This window comes from Cygnus atratus, chromosome Z (genome assembly GCF_013377495.2).
Source record: "Cygnus atratus isolate AKBS03 ecotype Queensland, Australia chromosome Z, CAtr_DNAZoo_HiC_assembly, whole genome shotgun sequence".
NCBI classification, from domain to species: Eukaryota; Metazoa; Chordata; class Aves; order Anseriformes; family Anatidae; genus Cygnus; species Cygnus atratus.
In genome coordinates, this window is record NC_066396.1 from 64500723 (window position 1) to 64521990 (window position 21268).

The 21268-nt window shown below is 40.0% G+C and overlaps 1 protein-coding gene across 6 annotated transcripts in view; it reads left to right on the plus strand.

The window, feature by feature from the left end:
• CEP120 (centrosomal protein 120) overlaps positions 1-8857 on the plus strand; it is a 62557-nt gene extending 53700 nt beyond the window's left edge. For 3 of the 6 annotated variants that reach the window (XM_035566982.2, XM_035566983.2, XM_035566985.2), the window contains 2 exons: positions 7762-7840; positions 8378-8856. In XM_035566982.2, coding sequence (XP_035422875.1) covers positions 7762-7840; positions 8378-8599 — 301 coding nt within the window. In that variant the 3' untranslated portion in view covers positions 8600-8856. Of the gene's footprint in view, positions 1-7761; positions 7841-8377 lie in introns of all 6 variants that reach the window. The other 3 variants (XM_050716200.1, XM_050716202.1, XM_050716203.1) reach the window with 3 other exon arrangements.
• The last annotated feature ends 12411 nt before the right edge of the window (positions 8858-21268 follow it).

Below are 21268 nucleotides of genomic sequence, written 5' to 3' on the forward strand. Positions count from 1 at the left end.
CATGAGTTCAATGACTATAACAAGAAGAGGGAAATCTGGAAAAAAAATCCACCAGGTGGGGAAAAATTAAAAAAAAAGAAGAAAGATGGAAAGACGGAAAGAAAGACGGAAGGAAGGAAGGAAGGAAGGAAGGAAGGAAGGAAGGAAGGAAGGAAGGGAGGAAGGGAGGAAGGAAGGAAGGAAGGAAGGAAGGAAAGAAAAGAAAAAAGAAAAAAGAAAGAAAGAAAGAAAGAAAGAAAGAAAGAGAAAGAGAAAGAGAAAGAGAAAGAAAGAGAAAGAGAAAGAGAAAGAGAAAGAGAAAGAGAAAGAGAAAGAGAAAGAGAAAGAGAAAGAGAAAGAGAAAGAGAAAGAGAAAGAAAGAGAAAGAGAAAGAAAGAAAGGAAGGAAGGAAGGAAGGAAGAGAAAGAAAGAGAGAGAGAGAGAGAAAGAAAGAAAGAAAGAAAGAAAGAAAGAAAGAAAGAAAGAAAGAAAAAGAAAAAGAAGAAAAGAAAACACAAGCCAGAGTTTCCCTAAAAAGCATTTGTTTCTACTTCTGTGAATAGAAATAAGCACATCTAAATGAGATGCAAATATGTTTCCCCATGACCTCTAGGAGCTGCTTATCCTGCTGGGTATATGCATTTCTGTTCCGCTCTGAAATGAACATACTTTAACAATAGCAACCTATTTCCAGGGCTGTCCTGAAACAGAGGCAGAGCCAAGACCACTCCTGTGCAAGTCCTGATGTAAATGATGACTGCACTGGGTTCAGGGACAGCAAAGCTGTTTAAAACCATAAATTTACTGCCCATTGATTAGCACAATTCCTGCAGGTCCCATGAAATTCTTTTAAATGGATATCAGATACGAGAACAAAGCTGAGAAATCAAATACATATCTGCTTTGCTCAGGGCAAAATTCTGTGTTCGTAGTTTACTCCTATTCCACATAGAACTGTTCCAGTTAACAGTTTCTGATAAACACAAAAAAAAGGGGAAAAAAAAAAGGCATTAAATATGCCAGTTTGGGTCAAATATCTGAGTACAGAAGTGGCTATTAGATCACATAGCCTCACTTTTGTGTATCAGAGGGCTCTACATTTCATCCAGCTATGCCTGGATGGAGCCCAGTAGCCTCTTTGGCGGCAGAACACTCACCTTGGCTAAAGCACATCTTCTGGAAAGACTCTCATGCTTAATTTGGGCAGTAGGCATCCTGCCTGCAGTCGTGCAGATCCTCCGTATCTCCACCAGGATGATGGTTGGAGACCTCTTCAGCTCTTCTGCCAGGGCCAGATCCTGAAGCAGCCAGCAAGAGGCAGAAAACTTTCATAAGCCCATTTGCAAACAATTTTCACTAAACACTTCTGTAAACCTTCTGGGTTCTGTAATTCAACACTGGTTTTGAGCTCCAGCCTTTTACTGGTGATGTATCTTGGCTTGGTCTCATGCTTCCAAAACTGGGAGCCAAGTTCTGAAAATTAAACTGTTGGGTTGACTATGGATTAGGTATGCTCTTGATCCAACTGCAGCAGTCCTTGAATCTGTTTGTACAGATTTACAGTGAAAACAGCCTTTCAATGGCTCTACGTAGTCTTTCCTCTTTTTCCACCAGAAAAATAAATCAGTCACTTTAAACAACTTTGCTTTCTATCATATTCTGGAGTGCGTATGGATATAAGTAGATCTGATTATTGTAAAACTGAAGTTTCCAGTAACTCAGAGCTGTTAGGTAGTTTGCACACAGACATCCAATGAAGGTTTCATATGAATGAAGTAAAAGGTGACAGAAAACATTCACAAAAGTCATAGATATACAACTTAGCATTCTCTTAAGTCAAATGATGGAAAGAAGGAGGGGCAAAGATTTCCTCCATGTTTAGAGGAAGCTATCCCTCCTAATCAGGGCAACAAAGAGGCATAACAGATTTTGATATAAAACTTGTAATTTACTTGTCATGAGCAAGAGAATTTTGATGAAGTGTGTTTTTTTTGTTTTGTTTTGCATACATAGGAGTCTCCTTACAACTTTGTTTTATCATCTGTGGACTATATGCGATATGTCCCTAAGCTGTCTCTGTGTGTGTTCAGTCATGACCATACATGTCATGACACTCAGTTTTCATTTTGTCTTTCTTTCAGACATGAGGAGTCTGTTGGTTTGCTCCCAGCCCTTGAGGCTGCTTAGTGTAGCGACACCAAAGTCAGCAAATGGGGCTTCCTGTGCCCTCAAAACACAATGCAGGCAAGAAGCAAATGATGAAAGATTTGCCACTTGTGTCTAAGGGTACAAGTAGCTTGAGTCAGATAAGTTATATATGTGCATACAAAACACGTATATATGCATTTTTGCTTTTTTTTTTCTTTCTTTTTTTTTATTCCTGGTTTGTGTTACTCCATTTTTGTTTTTCTAATACTACAACAGCATATTAATTTAAAGCTAACTTAGGAAACTATGTAGCATCAGGGACCCATAACTTCTTATACTTCTGGGAAATTTCTGGGGCATTCAAAGTGTTTCCACAGTAAGGTGGACAAAGTGTTTGCTGGTGAGACATCACATGGCAATTTTGAGATGCCTATCATTCATCATGTGGGTTTTCTATTTTTTTCTAACAATTCATTAGGCCTCTTGGGAAAGTTACTGTACCTTAGCAAAGCTTCGTGGGGGTAGATTGAGATGCTTTGGTCTAGTAAACGGAAACATGATGTTTCAAGCACTTTCCCCACCCAAAGTAGCAAAGAAGGTCACTTGCACAGCTCTCCACAGTCAATCATCCTCATCAATCAGAGAGGCACTGCACTGCTTTGCACTCATTTAAACCAGGATGTGTTTGCATTTCTCATTAATTTGTCAACTTCCATTTGGGAAGCATTCTTGTACAATCAATGGAAGTCAGCAGGTAGGCCTAAATGTTTGCACAGGTTATACCTGACAAGATCACTTAGACAGCTGTTGACGCGGGGTGTCACAGGGACTGGAATCCATCCTTGGAAAAAAAGGGATGAAAGAACATGCACAAACAGACGTGCCCTCTCCACACAAGTGCACACACACTCCTTCTTTTTCCCTCTGCAGAAACCCAGGACCTACATGGGCATATGTGGCCATCATGCACGTGCAATGCAAGAATGATGCCGGAGCTAGTTCAACTTCCTCATACAAATGAAAAAAAATAAAGACCAAAAAAAAAAAAAAAGAGTATTATTTAAACACAATAAAAACACGCAGAGTTGCATTGCCAAGTGGTGCAAGGTCACATTGCAATGTGTCGGCTGTAAAGATTTCTAAGGAGCCTGTTTTCTTGAGTAATAGCAGTTGAAGAAATGCACTTATCTGAAGAATGAGACTGTTATAGGTTTCTGTAAATCAAATCTTAGCCAAGAAGCAGTTCCTTAATATCCATTTTCCACTTCACCACTTTGACTATAACACACACACTGGGCTAAATCCCACTCAGCTCACATAAGCAGTCGGCTTAAATCAAAACGGGCATGACTGTGTGAGCATGGGAGAGGGACAGATGGCGGTTCTGCCAAAGAGAAGAGGCGATATGAAGCTGAGCTCCTTCCATTTTGGGGAGCGCTGGGGAAGGGAAAGCCCTGGCTGCACCTCTGGGCACTGGCACCAGCACAGCAAGGAGCAGGCGGCGGATGGCAGCAGAGCAAAAGCACCTGCACAACAAGCACACCCCCACCCACAAAGATTCATTTTGCAGATGCTACTGAGTGACTTTATTTGCAGGAAGCATTAGAAAATCAAATGTTATGTTCACTTCTGAGTTATAATAGATGTAAAGTCTATTTCTTTTTTTTTTTTTTTCCTTTTTTTTTTTTTTTTAATCATTTTAATGTGATCATTTGTTGGGCCTTAGGGTAAAATTACATTTCACAGCTCCCTTGTTCCCATGCTACGGTAAAAAAGAGATTGATGTCTGAAATTTCAACTGTATTTGTCTTACAAATTTGTCCGACTCCCTGGAGAATAATTGTCTCATATCATTTGAAGGCTGGTAATTCCTTTGGAATGACCTCTGTGTTATAATTACAGCAAGAGTACTAGCATGTAGCTAGGCAAAGTGAAAGTTAATGTTCTTGGTTTCTAGCTTTGTTATTTTTATTAAACCATTCCCCTTTAAAAGAAATACCTGGAGATATGGAGTCTTACTCTGGAGAGCTTTTTGCAGATAACACAAAATGTCTTTTTTTCCTGTAGAACACTTACACGCATTAACGATTATCTGAAGGTTGCAATGTATTCTTAAAGTCATTGCACATTTCTGGAATATATTAGCAGAATGGTGACTTTAACATGCCATTTACCTCAGGATTATTTTTTTTTCTTCTCCCACTCCAAATGTTTTGAAATTTTCTGAAAATATATTCAGCCATGGTTTATGTCATTTTTCTGTCATGATATGGGATTGAATTGAGAATAACTTAAACACACATTCTCCTTAGGAAAGAAAATCCTGCAGAGTTGGGAAGAAGTCTAGAGAAAATAGTGAGCAGGTCAAAAGACAGAAAATTAGGTGTGCTCTCACAGCAGTAATGCAAGAGGCAATGCAACGTGGAGTAGTGCATTGTTGTATTTGTGCAAGTCTCTGTGGATCACTAGAAAGTGCTTCAGAGCCCACAATCTGAGAGGTGCTGGGCTGTGGGGGAGATGGACAGCTCTCCCAGGAGCTGAGGGGGTACTCTCACCACCCTGCAGGCACTGCAACAGAGAATTACTATTACCACTACTAGGATTTACATGCTCAAATCTTGTCTGCCTCAGCAAAGCGATAAATATCTCAAAATACTATACATTATAGGGTCTATTCTGTTCTTGATTTACAAGGCCAATTACCTATACTAACCTCTATTAATGTGGGTGGGAATTTATTTTATAAATCTTCAGCGCACTCAGAAAAGACATGGGAGTTAATCTGGCGTGATTCTTCTCTCCAGACAAATCTAGTGGCATGCACCAGTGTCCTACTTCCTTTAACTCAGTTCTTACACATGTTTTTAGGGTGATATTCGAAGGTAAAAATGCCATTTGGGCAGTCTGATGCGGTCGCATGCTTCATTTAAAAAGTAAGCATAGACCATGCTTAATACATTCACCACAATCATAGTTCTAAAATGGCAACATTTATCAATGTTTTAATAGTGTCTGAGATATTGTCAGTATTATATATATACTTTTTTAAGTCTCTGCCCACAGCAACCATGATATCCTATAGCGGATATTCATTATTTATTAGTGGATAGGATTTTATATGCACTATGGCCTTAGCTCTTTCCAGTTACACCATCGTCTGTGCTCTGAGCATTGGGGCTCTCAAACATCAGACAAGCACATCTTCAATATTAAATGACACATATCCATAAGTGTTTGGTTATGACTAAAGCAAAGTAGCAGTCTGTCTATGTTCTCTTTGCACTTTCTTGAACAACATCCACAGCAAAAATTCAGAATTGAGGCTTCTAGAGCCGGCCGATGAATCTTTAAGAATATATGCAACCCAGTCCTTGTAGTCAGTAAGGAAGTCTTCATTCTTTTTACCACAGAGGAATTTGTCTCTGTTTTTTCCTATGTATTTTCTGATGATCCTAGAGTTCTATCCCTAATTTCCAAGATGATAATGGCACTACATAGCTTTGCATTTTTCAGTTGATTTAAAGCGTATAAGCGGTTTTGTTAAGTTAGGAGACAAGGGCCTTAAATTTGTGCCATAAATGGCCTAGCACATTCACAAATGCATAGGCACAAGGCCACAGGGAAAAAAAAAAAAAAAAAAAGAAAAAGAAAAAAAAAAGAAAAAAAATAGAAAGCTTCCCAAAGTCCTTTTAGTTAAATGATTTGATATGTTTGTAAAACAATCTTGCATGGAGGCAGTCTGGTGACAGAATTAGAGGAAAATGAGAAACTTTGTTGAAGCGTAATGAGAATTAATGCTTTGGCCATTCCACTTGATGGATATGTTGGAAAAATAGTTAAAGTGCTTGCTGTGTTAATGTCAGCTGACATAACAATTGTTTCCAGAGAACCAGACTTCTGAATTCTCATATAAAGCACTGGGGAACTTGAACAACACAAAAGAATGTAAGGTTTGGAGGGAAGGGGGGGCAGGGAAAGGAAAGAAAAACATTATATAAGTTCAGCTACTTCCAGCTCATTATTCCCCATTGAAATAGCGAACATAAGCGGGTCTCAGCTGCAACCCAAGCCAAGCTGGGAGGCAGCTCCAAAACTGCTATCTTTAGTGCACGAACCATCCTGCACACTTATCAAGCCACACTGAAACAGTTTGTAATCCATGCCTTCAGTCCTACATCAGAACGAAAACTGGTTTATAGACTGAAAGGTAATACAGACTCTGGAAAACAGCGAATCCTCCGGCTAGCTCATGACTGCTCCCTTTGCCGAGTGCGGGGAGATGAGGGCAGTGTAGAGCGGTGGGCACAGTGCATGCATAGCAGGGAACAGAGGCTGCCCTGGTCTTTTTCAGCAGCACGACCCTGCCACTGCACTGTATCCCTCAGAGCAGTGCTCCCCTCAGGTGGTGGGACGAGATGGGATGCTTTCCACCCTCATCCCACCTGGAGCGCGCTTCGGCACCCTGGCACGAGCCCTGCCCCATAGACACCCTGGGCTCTGAGGAATCGCACACCCTTTGTCAACTCCTTTCTCAAAGGAAATGTGTCTTGTTTTCTAAGTGCGTCATACAGTTCAAGATGCTGCAGAGCAGCTTTATTTGGTCTGGATCAACTGGTGTTTGAGCTGGCAAGTGCCCACAGAGGTCCTCTGCCATAGTTCTCGTGTTGCATGCACTCATTAAGACACCTCCCTGTAAGGAGGCCTGAAGAAAATAACGGACATGATATGCATAGTATTACCAGTTTCCATAAGTGCAAAGCCCAGAACTCAGAAATTACCAGAAAAAAAAAAAAAAAAAAAAAAAAGATATACAGCATTGGGATAAATAGGAGACATACCTAATTTCTACTGTGCCAACACCAAGTATTCAGTATGAGGAAAGACATGCTCATTCTCACATCATGCATGCAGAAAAACATCTTAATGGTTTCCCATAGATTGGAGACTTATTAGCAGAAAATGCAGGAAAATATATCATCTCTGTCTTCTCTTCCCCCTACACATTTTGTTGAAGCCATGTGGGAACCTCCATGTCATTTCTCTGGAAATGTTCGTATATCAAGGCAGTAGGGGGATCTAAAACACGTAGCTTGTGCAAGGAGCAGCTTTGTAGCTCTTGCATCGGCTCTGGTGCTCAGCTCTTGTGATCCAGCACAGCTGAAGAGGGGATTCTGATGGGATGACCCTTGGTTCCCACCCTCTACCAAGTCCATGATGTGTGCAACTGTTCTTCCAGTTTGATGCAGTGGTCCCGAGAGGCAGCTGTGAATCACTGTGATGTAGAAAATGTCCTTACTCCATGTTTTTTGAAAGGCCTGACCCAGTGGGAGCCAGACTTTCATTATAGACTTAAAGAGTAGGTTTTAAAGCTTCCCTACTCCTCAGACATGAGAACCTTGTGGGCTGCTGCGCTCCCATCGTATATGATACTTACATGTGTTTTTCCATGGGTCTTAACGTAATAAGCTTCATTTTTGAAATTGCTTAAATACCAACATCCGGAGACTCCGTTTCACAATGGCTCTGATTAGCTCCAACTGTATATATTTCACTTTGATCATGGAAAGTGTTAGCCATTTCTAAGAGTGATCTCAAACCTTGTCTTAGAGGTGTTCACCTGCTCTGTCCCTACAGTGTCCATCTTTCCTCATCTGAAATCCTCATGTGGATAGAAGACCAGCCTCTACAGCAGTGCTGCAGTGATTACCAAAAGGTATTAATTTCAGCAAAGTCATTCCTGTTTGGCAAAGGCTCTGCTAAACATCCTGCTGACCATACCTTTTCCTATGCCAGGTATTTGGTACAAGGTAAATGAGCAAGACATAAGCATGCCCATGACCTGACTCCTCTTCTAGAGGGGTGGGGATGGCTGTGACATTGTTAGACTGTGAGGCTGCCATTTCCCAGGGCTGCCATCAGATACTCTGGAGGGAGAAGTTCAGGAACAATTTAGAAATTATAGACCAGACCATAGAGCTATCATAAAGCTTTCATCAGTCAATAAAACAGGCTTTTCTTTTCATAAAAAATGGCTCAAACTTTTTTATCTTATAAAAAGAATATTGATGTTGGAACCCTGAAAACTTTGTCTGAACTTTTATTCTCTTTGCTACTCTTTTCATTTCCTGTTTTTCTTTTCTTTGTATGTGGTGAACTCTTTCATGAGAGCTTTAATGCTTTTTGATCCACTTATGGGTGAGGTGCCTCAAATAACACCTCCATGTTGCCCATCTCTTATTTCCACTGATAGGTCACCAGGCAGCTGAGAACTCCAAGGAGCTGTGAGAAGGAGGTCTTCATCTGGCTCCGTCTCCTCCCAAGGAGCAGAACGGCAAGAGGTTGGGTGGGGAGGATAACTGCACTTCAAGCACCTCTGGCATTCCCAGAGCCTCTGGAAAGAGCATCAGGAGCAGTACGTACACAGAGCAGTCTGCTTGCTGGCTTGGCAAGAAGAACAGCATCCTTTCTGTGAAGCACTTGTGCACTGTCATCGCATCGTGTGACTGTCAGGCTGCAGCCAACAGACAGAACAGGTGCCTTAATTTCCCATCTCAGTTATCTTTTTCTTTTCTGAGTAGAGACCAGAAGTGGATTACCACTCCTGGCTGAGCCCCACCTGACATCAAGCTACAGCCTGCAGGCGTGCTGGTGATATCCGTGCCGACTGATGACAGCTCACCCCACTGGCACGGCTGGGCAGGGAGGGGAGGACACATGCCAGGAAAAAGTGCTCTGTCTCATCCATCTAGGCTCAGGTCAGTATTCCAAGGTCATTAAAATAAAATAAAAGGATAAATAAATTAATTAATAAAATAAAATAAAATAAAATAAATAAGAAAATAAAATAATAAAATAAAATAAAAACAATATTCTTTAAAAGCAATGCAGTCTCTCTTCTCACTTCCTTTTTTACTTTCTCAACGTGTCCCACAACTACAATATACAGTTGGTGTAGACAGACATATTACCCAGGGCACATATCTTCTGACTGTCTAATTACTTGAAGGCCTTTTTGGGGAAATATTTAGTTATAATTTCCCATCATATGTATGCTGGCTAAGCTCATTGCAGTTTAAATCCTCACTGTAGATATAATGACAGTGATTACATCTTCTTGTGCTCTATCTGTTGTCTACTTCTAATTACAGAAATTCAAAGACTAAATGCAGGAAGTAATAACAGAAAGGGATTACATTGTCCTCAAAGTTGTGCTATATGGATAAGGCAGAGACTATCTGCTATGGCTTGATTACTATTATATACTCATTTAGTATCAGTAGACATCATGGATGGCTCATGCACAAGTCCTACTATGGATCCTGCTTGCATAAATATTTTGTGGCTATCTGTCAAGAAGATATCTGGAGAAATCAGTATTGGTCCATGGACGGGGGAAAAAAAGAGAAAGAGAGAGAGAGAAATTCATCACATAACTTATTTGCAATGAATAATTTGTTCCACTCCATCTCTATCTCCATACAAGCAATACTGCACAGCAACTGACAGCTCTGGGTGTGATGACAGTCAGGAAATGAGCTCTCTATAGCATTGTCCTCTTCCCATGACTCAAACTTTTACAATTTAATGGTAAGGGATTTTAAATTATTGCTGGGCAGTTGATTGAAAGTTGCTGTACCTGTTTTCAAAATGTTGTAAGTAAAAATTGATGTGATTTTGAAAATGGAAAACTATTGTATGAAACTCTTTAGCATCAAGAGAGCTTCCTGGACTATGGCCATAAGCTGCATTTGTTCAAGTCAATTTTGCATTAATCAGTGTGCCTTGAAGATTACGTCTTATGTTTTTTTATTTAGTGGGTCATATATTTTAAAAAGTGCCTTTAAGTGTTTTGATGAAACACATTAAAAATCCACTGTAATGCCTAGGTGGCTGACAGTGTTAATATATAGCAGGTACATTTGCCTGTGCAGTTTAAATAATCTGGAGGAGATGCTATATTATTTATTTTTAAATTCTATCACCAAAGATCCATAATATCTGGAGACCAAATTTATGATACATGTCTTCAATACCTTCAGAAATATTAATGAGTGTTTTCCAGTCACTCAACCACAAAATCAGACTTTTAAACAAAGTTTTCCAACTAGAAATTGTATAAATGATCTGCTGTGCATTTGCTCCACCAGGAGAGAGTGAAAATGAGCTGAGGAGGTCTTTTTATTAGGTAGCACACAGACTAAGCATACTGTACCATTTAGCAAGAACGCAAAAGTCAAACCCTCAAGGATTCAGATTTTCTAAATACCCACAGGTCTGATACTTTTTCTGTAGTTTATCTAAATGTTTTTGGTCACAAGATACAACTGAACATCTCACAGCAACAAGATTTCATCCGAACTTTAGTCTTTGCAGAAAAATCCTGCTGTCCTGATGGTCCTGCTCCCAGCATAATCACATTCCAGTCTCATGTCAGCTCCCAGTCACAGAGGTGAATACTTACATGGGTAAAGGTTTCAGGGTTTGCTCCTCTACTTCAGAGTTAAGGTAAGCACCTGGGGGCAGAGGCACATCCTCCTGAATACACGTGAGATGAGGACAAAGAGCAAAGCAGTGTGCATGTGCTGCATTAACCAGAAAAAGCTCCCCAGACCTCACTCTGGCAATGTTTCACCACAGCTCTCCTCTCCCCTGGATGCAGAGGGAAGAGCTCCCTCCCTTGCCCAGGCTGAGAAGGAAGCAAACTTTCTGCCCAGGGTAGCAAGTTGCAGAGGCATGGGCAGACCTCTGGATGGGGCCTGAGAGGTTGCATCTCTTGGGGACAAGGCAGAGCTGTGTGGACAGATCAAAGGATCAACAAAAAAAGTGAAGCAGCAATGGGAAGAGATGTGCTCTTCAGTCACCACTTACCAGAAATCCAGATGTTTGTTTGTTCTGGGACTCACTAAAAAAAATATAATAATAATAATAAAAAAGATAATAATAATAATAATAATAAATCACCATTTTGAGCCACCTTGTTCATGTCCCAGCACTGCCTGTCTGCTGAGCTGAGCTCCTGTGGGGAGGAAGCCTCCTCCTGCGGCAGGGCCGCTGCGGTGGAAGAAAGGCCTGCTGCGGGAACCCACCAGGCCCGAGGCCAGGAAGGAGGGACCCAAGCTGTGAATATGAATATTCACAAAAGGTATATACCCACAGCTAAATGCTAAAGACTGGCTCCGATTCAGTAAAGGTTCTGAGCACGGATTTTTTTTCATTGCTAGTCCATCCAAACTAATTTGTTCATCGCTAGTAATTTGCCCAGTGGGCCATGTCTCACAGCTTTTAGTCTTTATTCAGGCTATATGCCCATTGACCTCAGTGAGAGCTGTGCCAGTATAAAGATTGGATGAGGATTGCAGGCTTCAGCCTGAATATCTTGAATACCACGTAGATATGATTTCCTATCTAAAAATCTCCATGCTTCTTTAAATAAAACCGTAGACAAGTAGGAGAATGATAACACCTTTAGTGATGTGACTCAAAGTAATCACCTCTCGAAAGTATTTGTGAGACAGAGGGTAGGAAATGAACCTCCTGAAAGAAATACAGTCTATATAACACACTGGGAGTGGTCAATGGGTAAACACATTCTGGCGGCAGTGGAGCTGGTGCGAATACACAGGAATTATTTAGTACTTTCCCCGGACTATGAGCAGGACCACACAAATGCAGGCCTGTCACAAATATGTATGTATGGAATGATGACTCCAATTTGTTACATTCGGTGGGATTTCATGTGTTTTGTTGGGCTGCTGACCCACTGCAACAGCATTAAAATGCATGGAGGTGCATTTTTTAAATTATGGAGGAAATACGAGAGGAGCCTTTAGAAGGCTTTGCACTTCCAGGCAAGTCCAGCCTCGGTGCAGCTCTCTGAGTCCGCAGTCCCACTAAGGATAAGCCAAGCCCCAGCCTCAGCACAAACACACGCACTGATGGAAGTCGTACAGCAGGTTTCAAAAGACATTCTCTTGCCATGGCTGAGTTATTCTAATTCTGCATTGCCATACAGCTTCATACCACTCTCTATGCCCGGAGCTGTGAGGGACTCTGGTGAGCTCAGGCTCCACTTAGTGAAAAGAGAGGGTGCCTGCTGTGTCTCCCACCAGTGCTTCAGGTGGGATGGGTCTGCAGAAGAGGTGACGGAGCTGCAGACAGGGTCTTTGAAGAAACCGAACGCAAGAACTAGAGACTGAATAAGCTTGAACCCCCTTATCTTGGCCAGCTCTGAAGTTGAAGCTTGCAGAGTTTTCTTGGCCTTCCATCTAGGTCTGACCTAGCCTCTGAGAGCATGTGGATATTTTTGGCTTTTTAGAATATACTGCACAGATCACAGATCAGAAAAATTACAGCTGGCAACAGCCTTACCTCATTTAGCCTGTCTGTCTGTCTGTGAAGGATCGTTCCCTGGAGCCTGTTTTTGTAGTATTAATGACACACTCTAGAACTGGTGAAAAGAGGAAAGTGTGTCCAGAGAGGTCTGCCATTTAGGGGAAGGGGAAAGGATTGCTTTGGGGTTGTTTCTGGTTGCCATTTTTTTTGTTTTGTCTGGATGAATCACACTGGAGTTGAGACAGCACTCCAGCACCTCTCCGTATACCTAGGCACACAAGAAGCTTTCCATGGCTATTTATTTTTGCTGTAGTGTGCATTTCAGATAGATCTGAAGCTGCTGCTAACCACCATCTGAGCTGATTTTCACCTGAGGTGAGAATTAAGGACCATTGCATGTCATCTGAATAATGCAACACAATACAGGCTGTAATTTAGCATTTACGCTGCATTGGCGCTTCCACGTTAAGCAGAATGCATGGATAGAGACAAACAGTCTCCAGACCAAGATTACAGCAATGACACAGCAATTGGCAGCTCATATAGCATGATGTAAAAAGAAAAACAGTAAACACAAAACAAACAAACAAACAACAAATACCACATAACAGTCTCTGAAGAGCCTGCAGATGCATCTAGTCAGTTGCTCCTGGACTGCTCATGTCCCATAGGACTGCAGCACCCAGAAAAGGGGTCTGTTGGCAGCAGGAACCCCCTGAGAGCCTGGCTGTGGTGGGTGCTTTCTCCATGTTTCTGTCTTGCAGGCTCAGCTCTTTGGGTCCTGCCTGTCAGAAGGATGGGTGACAAAACAGCACAGCCTAGGTCTGGCTGGGGCTGAGGAGGGAGTGATCGTGAACAAACACTGTCACAGCCTCAGGAAACTGCATTAAACTTCTTGTTTGCTAGGCCAAAACACAGAAGAACTATGAGAAAAGTAGCATCTACATTGCTCTTGATCAGAATAATAATTCAAAAAGATAACATAATGCTTTACAAATTGCATGAGCCCTGTGTTATTCTTGTTTTCTAACAGGTCAGACTCTGCTTCATTAACTGACTTTATCTGGCATAACATTTCCCCCATCAAATTTACCTGTTCTTAGCTGCCTTAAAAGAAAGTTTAAACTGTGAGTAGTAGCTAATACTTCTCTCTGTACCACATCTGGTATTGCTTAAAGTTATGCATAGTCTCTTAGCAGAGTCATTTTCTTTTCTGCAGTACAAAATGAAGTATATTGATTATAATTTGTTTCCACTCCCTTTTATCTTTTTTTTTTTTTACTCAAAACTTGGAAGAAAATATTCAAAAAGTATTTTTCTTTCTTTCTTTTTCTTAGTTTCTGTAACAAACATATTTATATGAAAAGTAACCTTGAGTGAAGGCAAAAGGGTAAGTTTTGTTGTGTTTTTGCCAAAAACATGTTTTCCCTTTTGAAAATCCTCTAATAATCTTAAAATATTGGATAGAGATCTTACAGTTAGCACACAGAATATAAATCCAAGCATCCCTCAGAGTTCTGCAGCACTATGAACCAATCTAATGTTGCTGTTGGGGTTATCAGATGATTTTGTGAAGCACAGCATAGCTTTCAGTAAGGTGGACCAAAGGCCCTGAGTCAGGAAATGTTGTTGTGTTACCAACAACCAAGTGCAGCTGCTTAACTCTGAGAGTGTATTAAACTTTCAGTGTAGTCAGTGGGAATCAATTTTTTTCCCAAAAGAGGACCTTTCAGGAAAATCTAATGGGTGATGACTTCTTTCTGTCCTAAGACCTTCATTTGCTGTTCTGCTCTGGACTTGTTTTTCAGTTTTTCCCTGTTTTACCTGTTTAAATTTAAACTACGACAGATTTTAGGACACAATTCCTCTAAAAGAGCTGGCACCCAGATGATTAAAAAGAGAAAGAGCTTGCTTCTTAAAATGTTGCTTATTCTTAGGTTCTTATTTTACTAATTCCAAGTGTTTTTATTTACTTTCTCCTTGGAATTAGCTGTTCTATTGATAGTATCTTTGGATCTCTGGCATTGTAGGGTAAAAAATCCAACAAGACCCTTCTGAAGGTAAGAATCAGCCTAACCTAGGGGACCTGGGAACATGTCCTATGTCCCAGGCAGGGTGCTGCGGTGACCAATCTGACCATGAACTGCAGTGTGGTCCAGGCACATGTGGTCCCTTTTAGCCTTCTTCATCTCTCTCCTTTAGGTTGTCCATCTCTGCACACCCCAGCCACAGCCCTGGTCCAGATGGAGAATGGGGCTCCAAGCCATGGCATGCGCCCTGCAGAGCACCTTCCCTTACATGGTCCAAAGGATTAATTTAATCTCTAACAAGTTAATGAAACCTTTGAACTGGGTTTTATACGTTTTTCTTCTAACATGTGAGTTTTACAAACATTTCTCTTTCTACCTGTGCACATTTCTCACTTTTTCCACATATACAGAAGGACTTTCTCCCAGCCCATTGCCTACACTTTTCATAGGAAAGGAAAGGAAAGGAAAGGAAAGGAAAGGAAAGGAAAGGAAAGGAAAGGAAAGGAAAGGAAAGGAAAGGAAAGAGAAACGAAAGAAACGAAAAGAAACGAAACGAAATGAAACGAAACGAAACGAAACGAAACGAAACGAAACGAAAAGAAAAGAAAAGAAAAGAAAAGAAAAGAAAAGAAAAGAAAAGAAAAGAAAAGAAAAGAAAAGAAAAAAAGAAAAAGTTTGTATCTTCCCTATTAATTCCTTTGCTTCTGTCTTCCCTACTGTATATGAGCCTTAACAATTAGAATAACCTTATTAGGGAGTGAGGTTATTTGAGAACAGCTTTCCTGGACAAGATGAATAATACTATTGGGATGCAGACGTACAAGTCCTTTTCCTCATGGCTGCTGATTTTCTGTTGCTAATGATGAATCCAAGATGCTTCTATTTTGATCACCAGTTTGTTGTAATAGGAAAATCAGGAAACATAATGTATGATTTTCATGGGGTTTTCATGATTTAACTTCTTCTTGTTATTATGTTTATCTGAAAATGAGGCCCAAACATCATGCCAGACTGACCCCACAGAATGACAAGTAGAGGCAACCTGTTCAGAGGGCATGTCCCTTCCCTTTCACAGTGAAACACTGCATTTCCTGGATGCACTGTTCATTGATATAATACATTCAGGGGCCATCAGTGTTACTCTTCAGTTCATTGTGTTCATGGTATCACAGGATGCTGTGTTCTGAAATATCTACAGGGAACCAGATATTATCAAGAGGATTTCACAGAGGAAAAAAGAACTGCATAAAGGAGCAGCTGAAATGTATTTCTGTTCTGAAAGTCCCCTAGAGTCTGGCTAGTAGGGACATTCAGCCTATAAATATGGACTAAACTCTATTTTCATAATTGATTTGCAGTTCGTCTTTAAGTGCCAAGGAGGCCAGGTGGTTCTGCAAAGACTGCAACTTGATTTGTGTACAGTAACAGCTATGCATACTGTATTCGGGCAAGTTATACCATGGATAGTTGAGGCCAACAGGAATCCATGTAACAGTTCTCACTCTACCATTTTCATACATTAGTGACTTACAAGCCCTGATCTTAGTTCTGAATTTGCCTTCATTTTCATTGATTTTGTGGTACATCTCATGCCCATTGCAGTAAATTACTGAGATCATAAAGGATGACTCATGAAGCTCAGACTGAAGTCAATGCCACTGGGGCAAAAGAAATTAATGGATGCTGTTAGACGATCTTTGTGCTTTTCTGTGTCTGTAGCTTGAACCTTTTCATTGCATCTGGGCCTCAGGAACTCTGGGGACATAATCACAAAAAATGTCCCTATGGCTTGGTTTTCTCTTGCACCTCACTAAAAGCACAGGGGGATGAGGAAAGGAGCAATACCAGGGATTTTAATTATTTTTTTTTTAAACTTCTGTGTTCCATAAGTAAAATATATTACCAGTCCAATAATTGCAGGACTGCACTCCTTACAGAGAGTGCACCAGCAGGAACTGAGAAAACATTATCAAAAGGGGTTATAAAATTCTTGTAATATCAATAATAAGGTTGACCTACATTTAGTACAAGTTTTCCTTTTGTCCTCTGTGGGGGTAAAAAAGAATCACTGCTGATGTTTCATTTGCTGATAGCACTGATGAAGCGCTCCTCATACTGCCCACATGCCTGGCATTATCTTTCCTTAGGGGGCTAAGCCACTCGCAGCAAACAATAGTGGATCCTTTGAGAAATATTTTCCATGTTGCATAATATGCAACCCAGGAAAAATGCTTCACTAACTTCAACCACAGTGTGTTTTTTTTAAGGAGGAAAACATAATCCAACTGGGGGTAAAGGAGCTTGCAAGATCTTTCTGTAATAAAGAGCTCTTTGATAGAATTAACCCGCTGTTATTAGTTGGCCATCCACAGAGGCTGTCTGTTACCACAGACACCACAGAACAACATCATTAGTTGTATGATGTGCAGCAATACAGATTGTATTGATTTGCAGTGCGGTGACTGTACGGTGTTTGGGCGGCTGAGCTCCACACCGACACAGGCACGAGACCGACCGCTGCAACTAGTGCTGGCCAGCATGAGCATGATGTGAACCGTGTGTGATCCTCCGAGCACCAAACACCGTACCAGAAATGAGGCCCCATTGCCTCCTGCCAGTGGCAGTGTCCCTCTTCTGCTGGGACACTTTTTTTTGTCTTGCGAGGTCAGTCAAAAGGCTCTTAGATGTGTTTACCAAGCAGACAATGAGTGAAAATAACTCCAAAGACAAAAGGATCTGAAGCTTAAACAGAAAAAAACAAAACACAACAAAACAAAAAAAAAACTTCTCCTAAGCAAGAACACACCTACAAGTACAGTACACCTTCAAAACTGAAACGCTGCTGTTCCTTGCTGCTTTTGGTGTCTCCATGTTGTCACCTTTGCGGTGTTTAACAGTGAAATAGCACCTACATGGGAAAGTGCTTGGTCACACAGTGACCCTCTGACCACATACAATGCAAAGTGCAGCCCTTGGGAATTCCATCATTTCTAATCTGTATAAAAGAGGTATTGTTACAGAAACCTTTCCAAGTCTATAGAGCCTTTTAAGAAGCCTAAGAAATTTATGGCTATGTTGCTAGATGTGGAGGCCAAGTAAACTCACAATGTTGATCTTAGTTGTGTTTAAATTTCTCCTGCCTTCTGGCACTTTGAGCAGTAGTGGAAAAAAATCATTTACTCCTAGCAGTGTTAAACCTTTGGAAACACAGAGGTACCATGGAAGAGCATTAAGAACATAAATTATGTCACACAAGTGGTCCCCAAACTGGTGGTGGGTACATTTCCTCTCAGACATTGCATACCTGTAGTGACTTGTGTGGGCACCGAAAACAGCCCCACCCCAAGTGACCAGGCAGCATGAAATGTGGAGCCAGCCCCCAGCTTACCAGCCTTCTGCACCAGGCTGCTTTAATTTAAAACACTGTTGCAAGTAAACGAATAAACAGAAAGCTGGAGCTTTGAAATGTTACAGTTCCTTGCTGAAAACACCATTGTCTTTGTTAGATGATTGGCATTTGAAGGCATTCTTTGTTTATCTATATGTAAGCCCATTTTTAATGTGGTTAGGTTTGGGATGCAAAGCAGTGTGTGGGGTTTCTCTTCCTGTACTTTCTGTTCCTCTGAAAGTTTCAGATTTAGGAAAGATTCCAGTCCACTTGGTATCCATTAGAGATGGGAGCTTGCTGAGTGTCAGCAGAACCCCCAGACCAGGGAGGTTCGGCAGCGCAGAGAGAGTGCAGTGAGCCTCCCAAATGCAGCGTGTGCTGGGTGGAACCTCCAGGAACAGAATGGAAATTATCTGACTCTCTTGGAAAGGTTTTGGTTAGAAGAGGTTTATTTTTCATTCCTTTACAGAGCATTTAATTTTAAACGTAGGGCAAAGACTGTCAAGAAGTCCCAAGTACTACTGTGTGTAAGAACAGCAGCCAGATGATCTATCATGTGGAAGATTACCTTGATTTAATGCAAGGCAAAATGCAGTATGTTGAACCCTAAGACAAATGAAGCACTTATCTGAAAAGTAATTTTAATGAAAAAATTATGTGTGACATACACATGTTCTTCTGCTGAAGTCTATTAAAGTTAGGCAGTAAGATTTGCTGGTAGAAAGTTTCTCTCTTATTTTTATGAACACTCAACTTTATCACCTTCCTCTCTCCCATTTCCATTTTCTTTTCACTTATGAAAAATTTACATCCTTGGAAGAAGAAAGACTTAGTAAAGATTAGAGAAAGAATGAGAATGAATGCCTGCATGTGTACATATACAGACACAGAGAGAGCTTGTCACCCATGAGTTACGTAGATCAGCAAGACTGTATGCTACAGGAGACACTTACTAAGAAAAATGTGTCAGACAAAAATAGTACAAAAATCATCATAGATTTTGATTGCTTAAATCTGGCCTAGGTCTTTAGTAAAGTGTGATTTATTTTCTTGTGCTTCAAAGCCATCTCTTAAAATTGTTATAAATCATACTACATTTCCAAGACTGAAAGTAATGAAAACATACATTTCCATGCAATTAGGATTTTTTTCCTGTTGCTTTCTCTATTTCGTTCAGTTATTTTCTTCTTCATGTTACTCACCAAAAAAGATACTTTAGCTCAAAAAACCACTATGCATATATTTCCTTGTTATAAACTGTAGTTCTTGTGCTACACACAAGACCTAAGCAATAAAATGTTACACAAGAAAAAATGCTTTTAACTTCCAGTTAAAATTTCACAGAACATCACTGCTGAAGTTTTATTTTTTAACAAAATGAAATACAGTGTTTTTCTTTCTTTTAGTAGAGTATCCTAAAAATCTTCAATAATGTCTGTAAAATTAATGGATTATTGTTATTACTTCATTCCATTTCTGAGAACGCAGTTTATTAAAATACTTTTTTACAGTTAGGTAGAATCATGGATACTTTCTTTTTGATATACAAGACTCAATAATCTTTCAGAAAGTTCTCTCCATGCATCCACTGAACAAGAATATGATGACTGCAAAAATAGGCTAGTGAGGAAAGAAAAGGGTTTGGAGACACTGTGTTTATTGTTCAATAAATCACAGTCACTATAAGTGACCTGCTGACTTCAAGTTCTTTAGGTCAAGGAACCCTTTGCTATTCTGCAACTTCACCTCTTTGCTGAGCCTCTTAATCAAAAGTGTAAAGCCAGAAAGAACATCAAACAATCAAGAGCTGGATGATTGGATTGGTTATTTTAAATGACTACAGCTTTGGTTGTGACAGATTTGGGAATAGATTGCATCTTCTCAGCCACACTAAGTAGGCTGAATAGGCTGAGCATTTTGTGGAAAACAAACCCAGCTTCTCCCTCACCCCCACCAAAAAAATAAAAAAATTAAGCTATCACTCCAAAGTACATGCTAGCCAGTATTTTAACAGTACTATATGACAATACTATGTATGTAAAATCTGCGTGGATTAAAGATATTTACCTGTACAGTGACTACTCTACTTTGCACTTAGGAAAATGATAATTATTAATAGCATTACTATATTAATATATTTATGGTGTGATATTTTACTGAGGCCATTATCCTGATTCAAAATGGAAATTTGTATTGGTTGTTGCCATTTTACCTGCTCTGTTAATGGCACATTCAAAGGTGAGCAAGAGGCAAAACAAATGAACCATACAAAGGAGTGAAGATTAACCACATGTAAACGGTACTGTAGATTCCCTTTCTCTTCTGCAGTTTGTGAAATCTAAGTTTCAAATGATGGTAAACATAACAAGAGAAAGAGAGAACAAGGCAGATAAAAATGAAAAAAATGTTTGGTTCTCTACCATGGGGTTGCTTAACTTACTTTTATTTGAAGATCTATTGATACAAAGAGGTCTGTCCTTCAATGCAATGGAAGCAGATTTGTGAAGTTTTACCACTGAGGGAAATCTAAAAGCACACTGAAGTAGCCATGAGTCTGCTGAGAGATTTTGCAGGCAAACTGCCTTGGTACTCAGGGTGGTGGCAAAAAAGAATCTAGCTAGGAACCTTACTCAGCACAGGAAAATCCTAAACCAGAAAGGTACTGGCAAACCAAAGAGAAGAAATAGAAAATGTACATATGGCTTAAAATTCTTCCGCTGTCTATAATATGACTTGTTAATACATATGCGAAACTGCACGATGCAGTACCTTCATTAAGACTTGACTTAAGGAGAATTAAGACCATATGACCATGCAAGACTGAAAGAGACTGAAAGATAGGTACCTTTGTACCTACAGTAAAAATAAATAAATAAATAAATAAATAAAAGAATACTTTAAAAATCAGCAATGTTATTACAAAGATTACACAGTAGAACTAACCATTAAAAGCTATGGAGATCCATGATTTGGAGCATGCAAATAGTCTTTTTTTTTTTTTTTCTCAAGTCGTTAGTCCTAGGCAGGAATGTTCTCTTAAAATCTCAGAAGTTGAAAAAGACTTCTTGAAGAAGAGGAATCATGCAGAGAATGGCCCGTTTTATGCATACATTTATTTTATTTTTTTTTTGCTTGAAGTTAAGGAAGAAAAATCCCAATTTCTTTGTTTTCTTGGCATATTTTTTTCTGTGTTTGTGTGTGTGTGTTTGCTTTTTTTTTTTTTTTTTTTTCTTTTCAGGCAAGACCTGTACTTTTCTAGAGAATAAATTCTCAGATGGAAAAATGACAATCAACCTTTATTAATAATGTGCACTTGGAAGAATATCTTTATCTAGGACCTTGACTATTAGCACAGAGCAAAGAATTGCCAGTAAGATGAAAAACAGATACA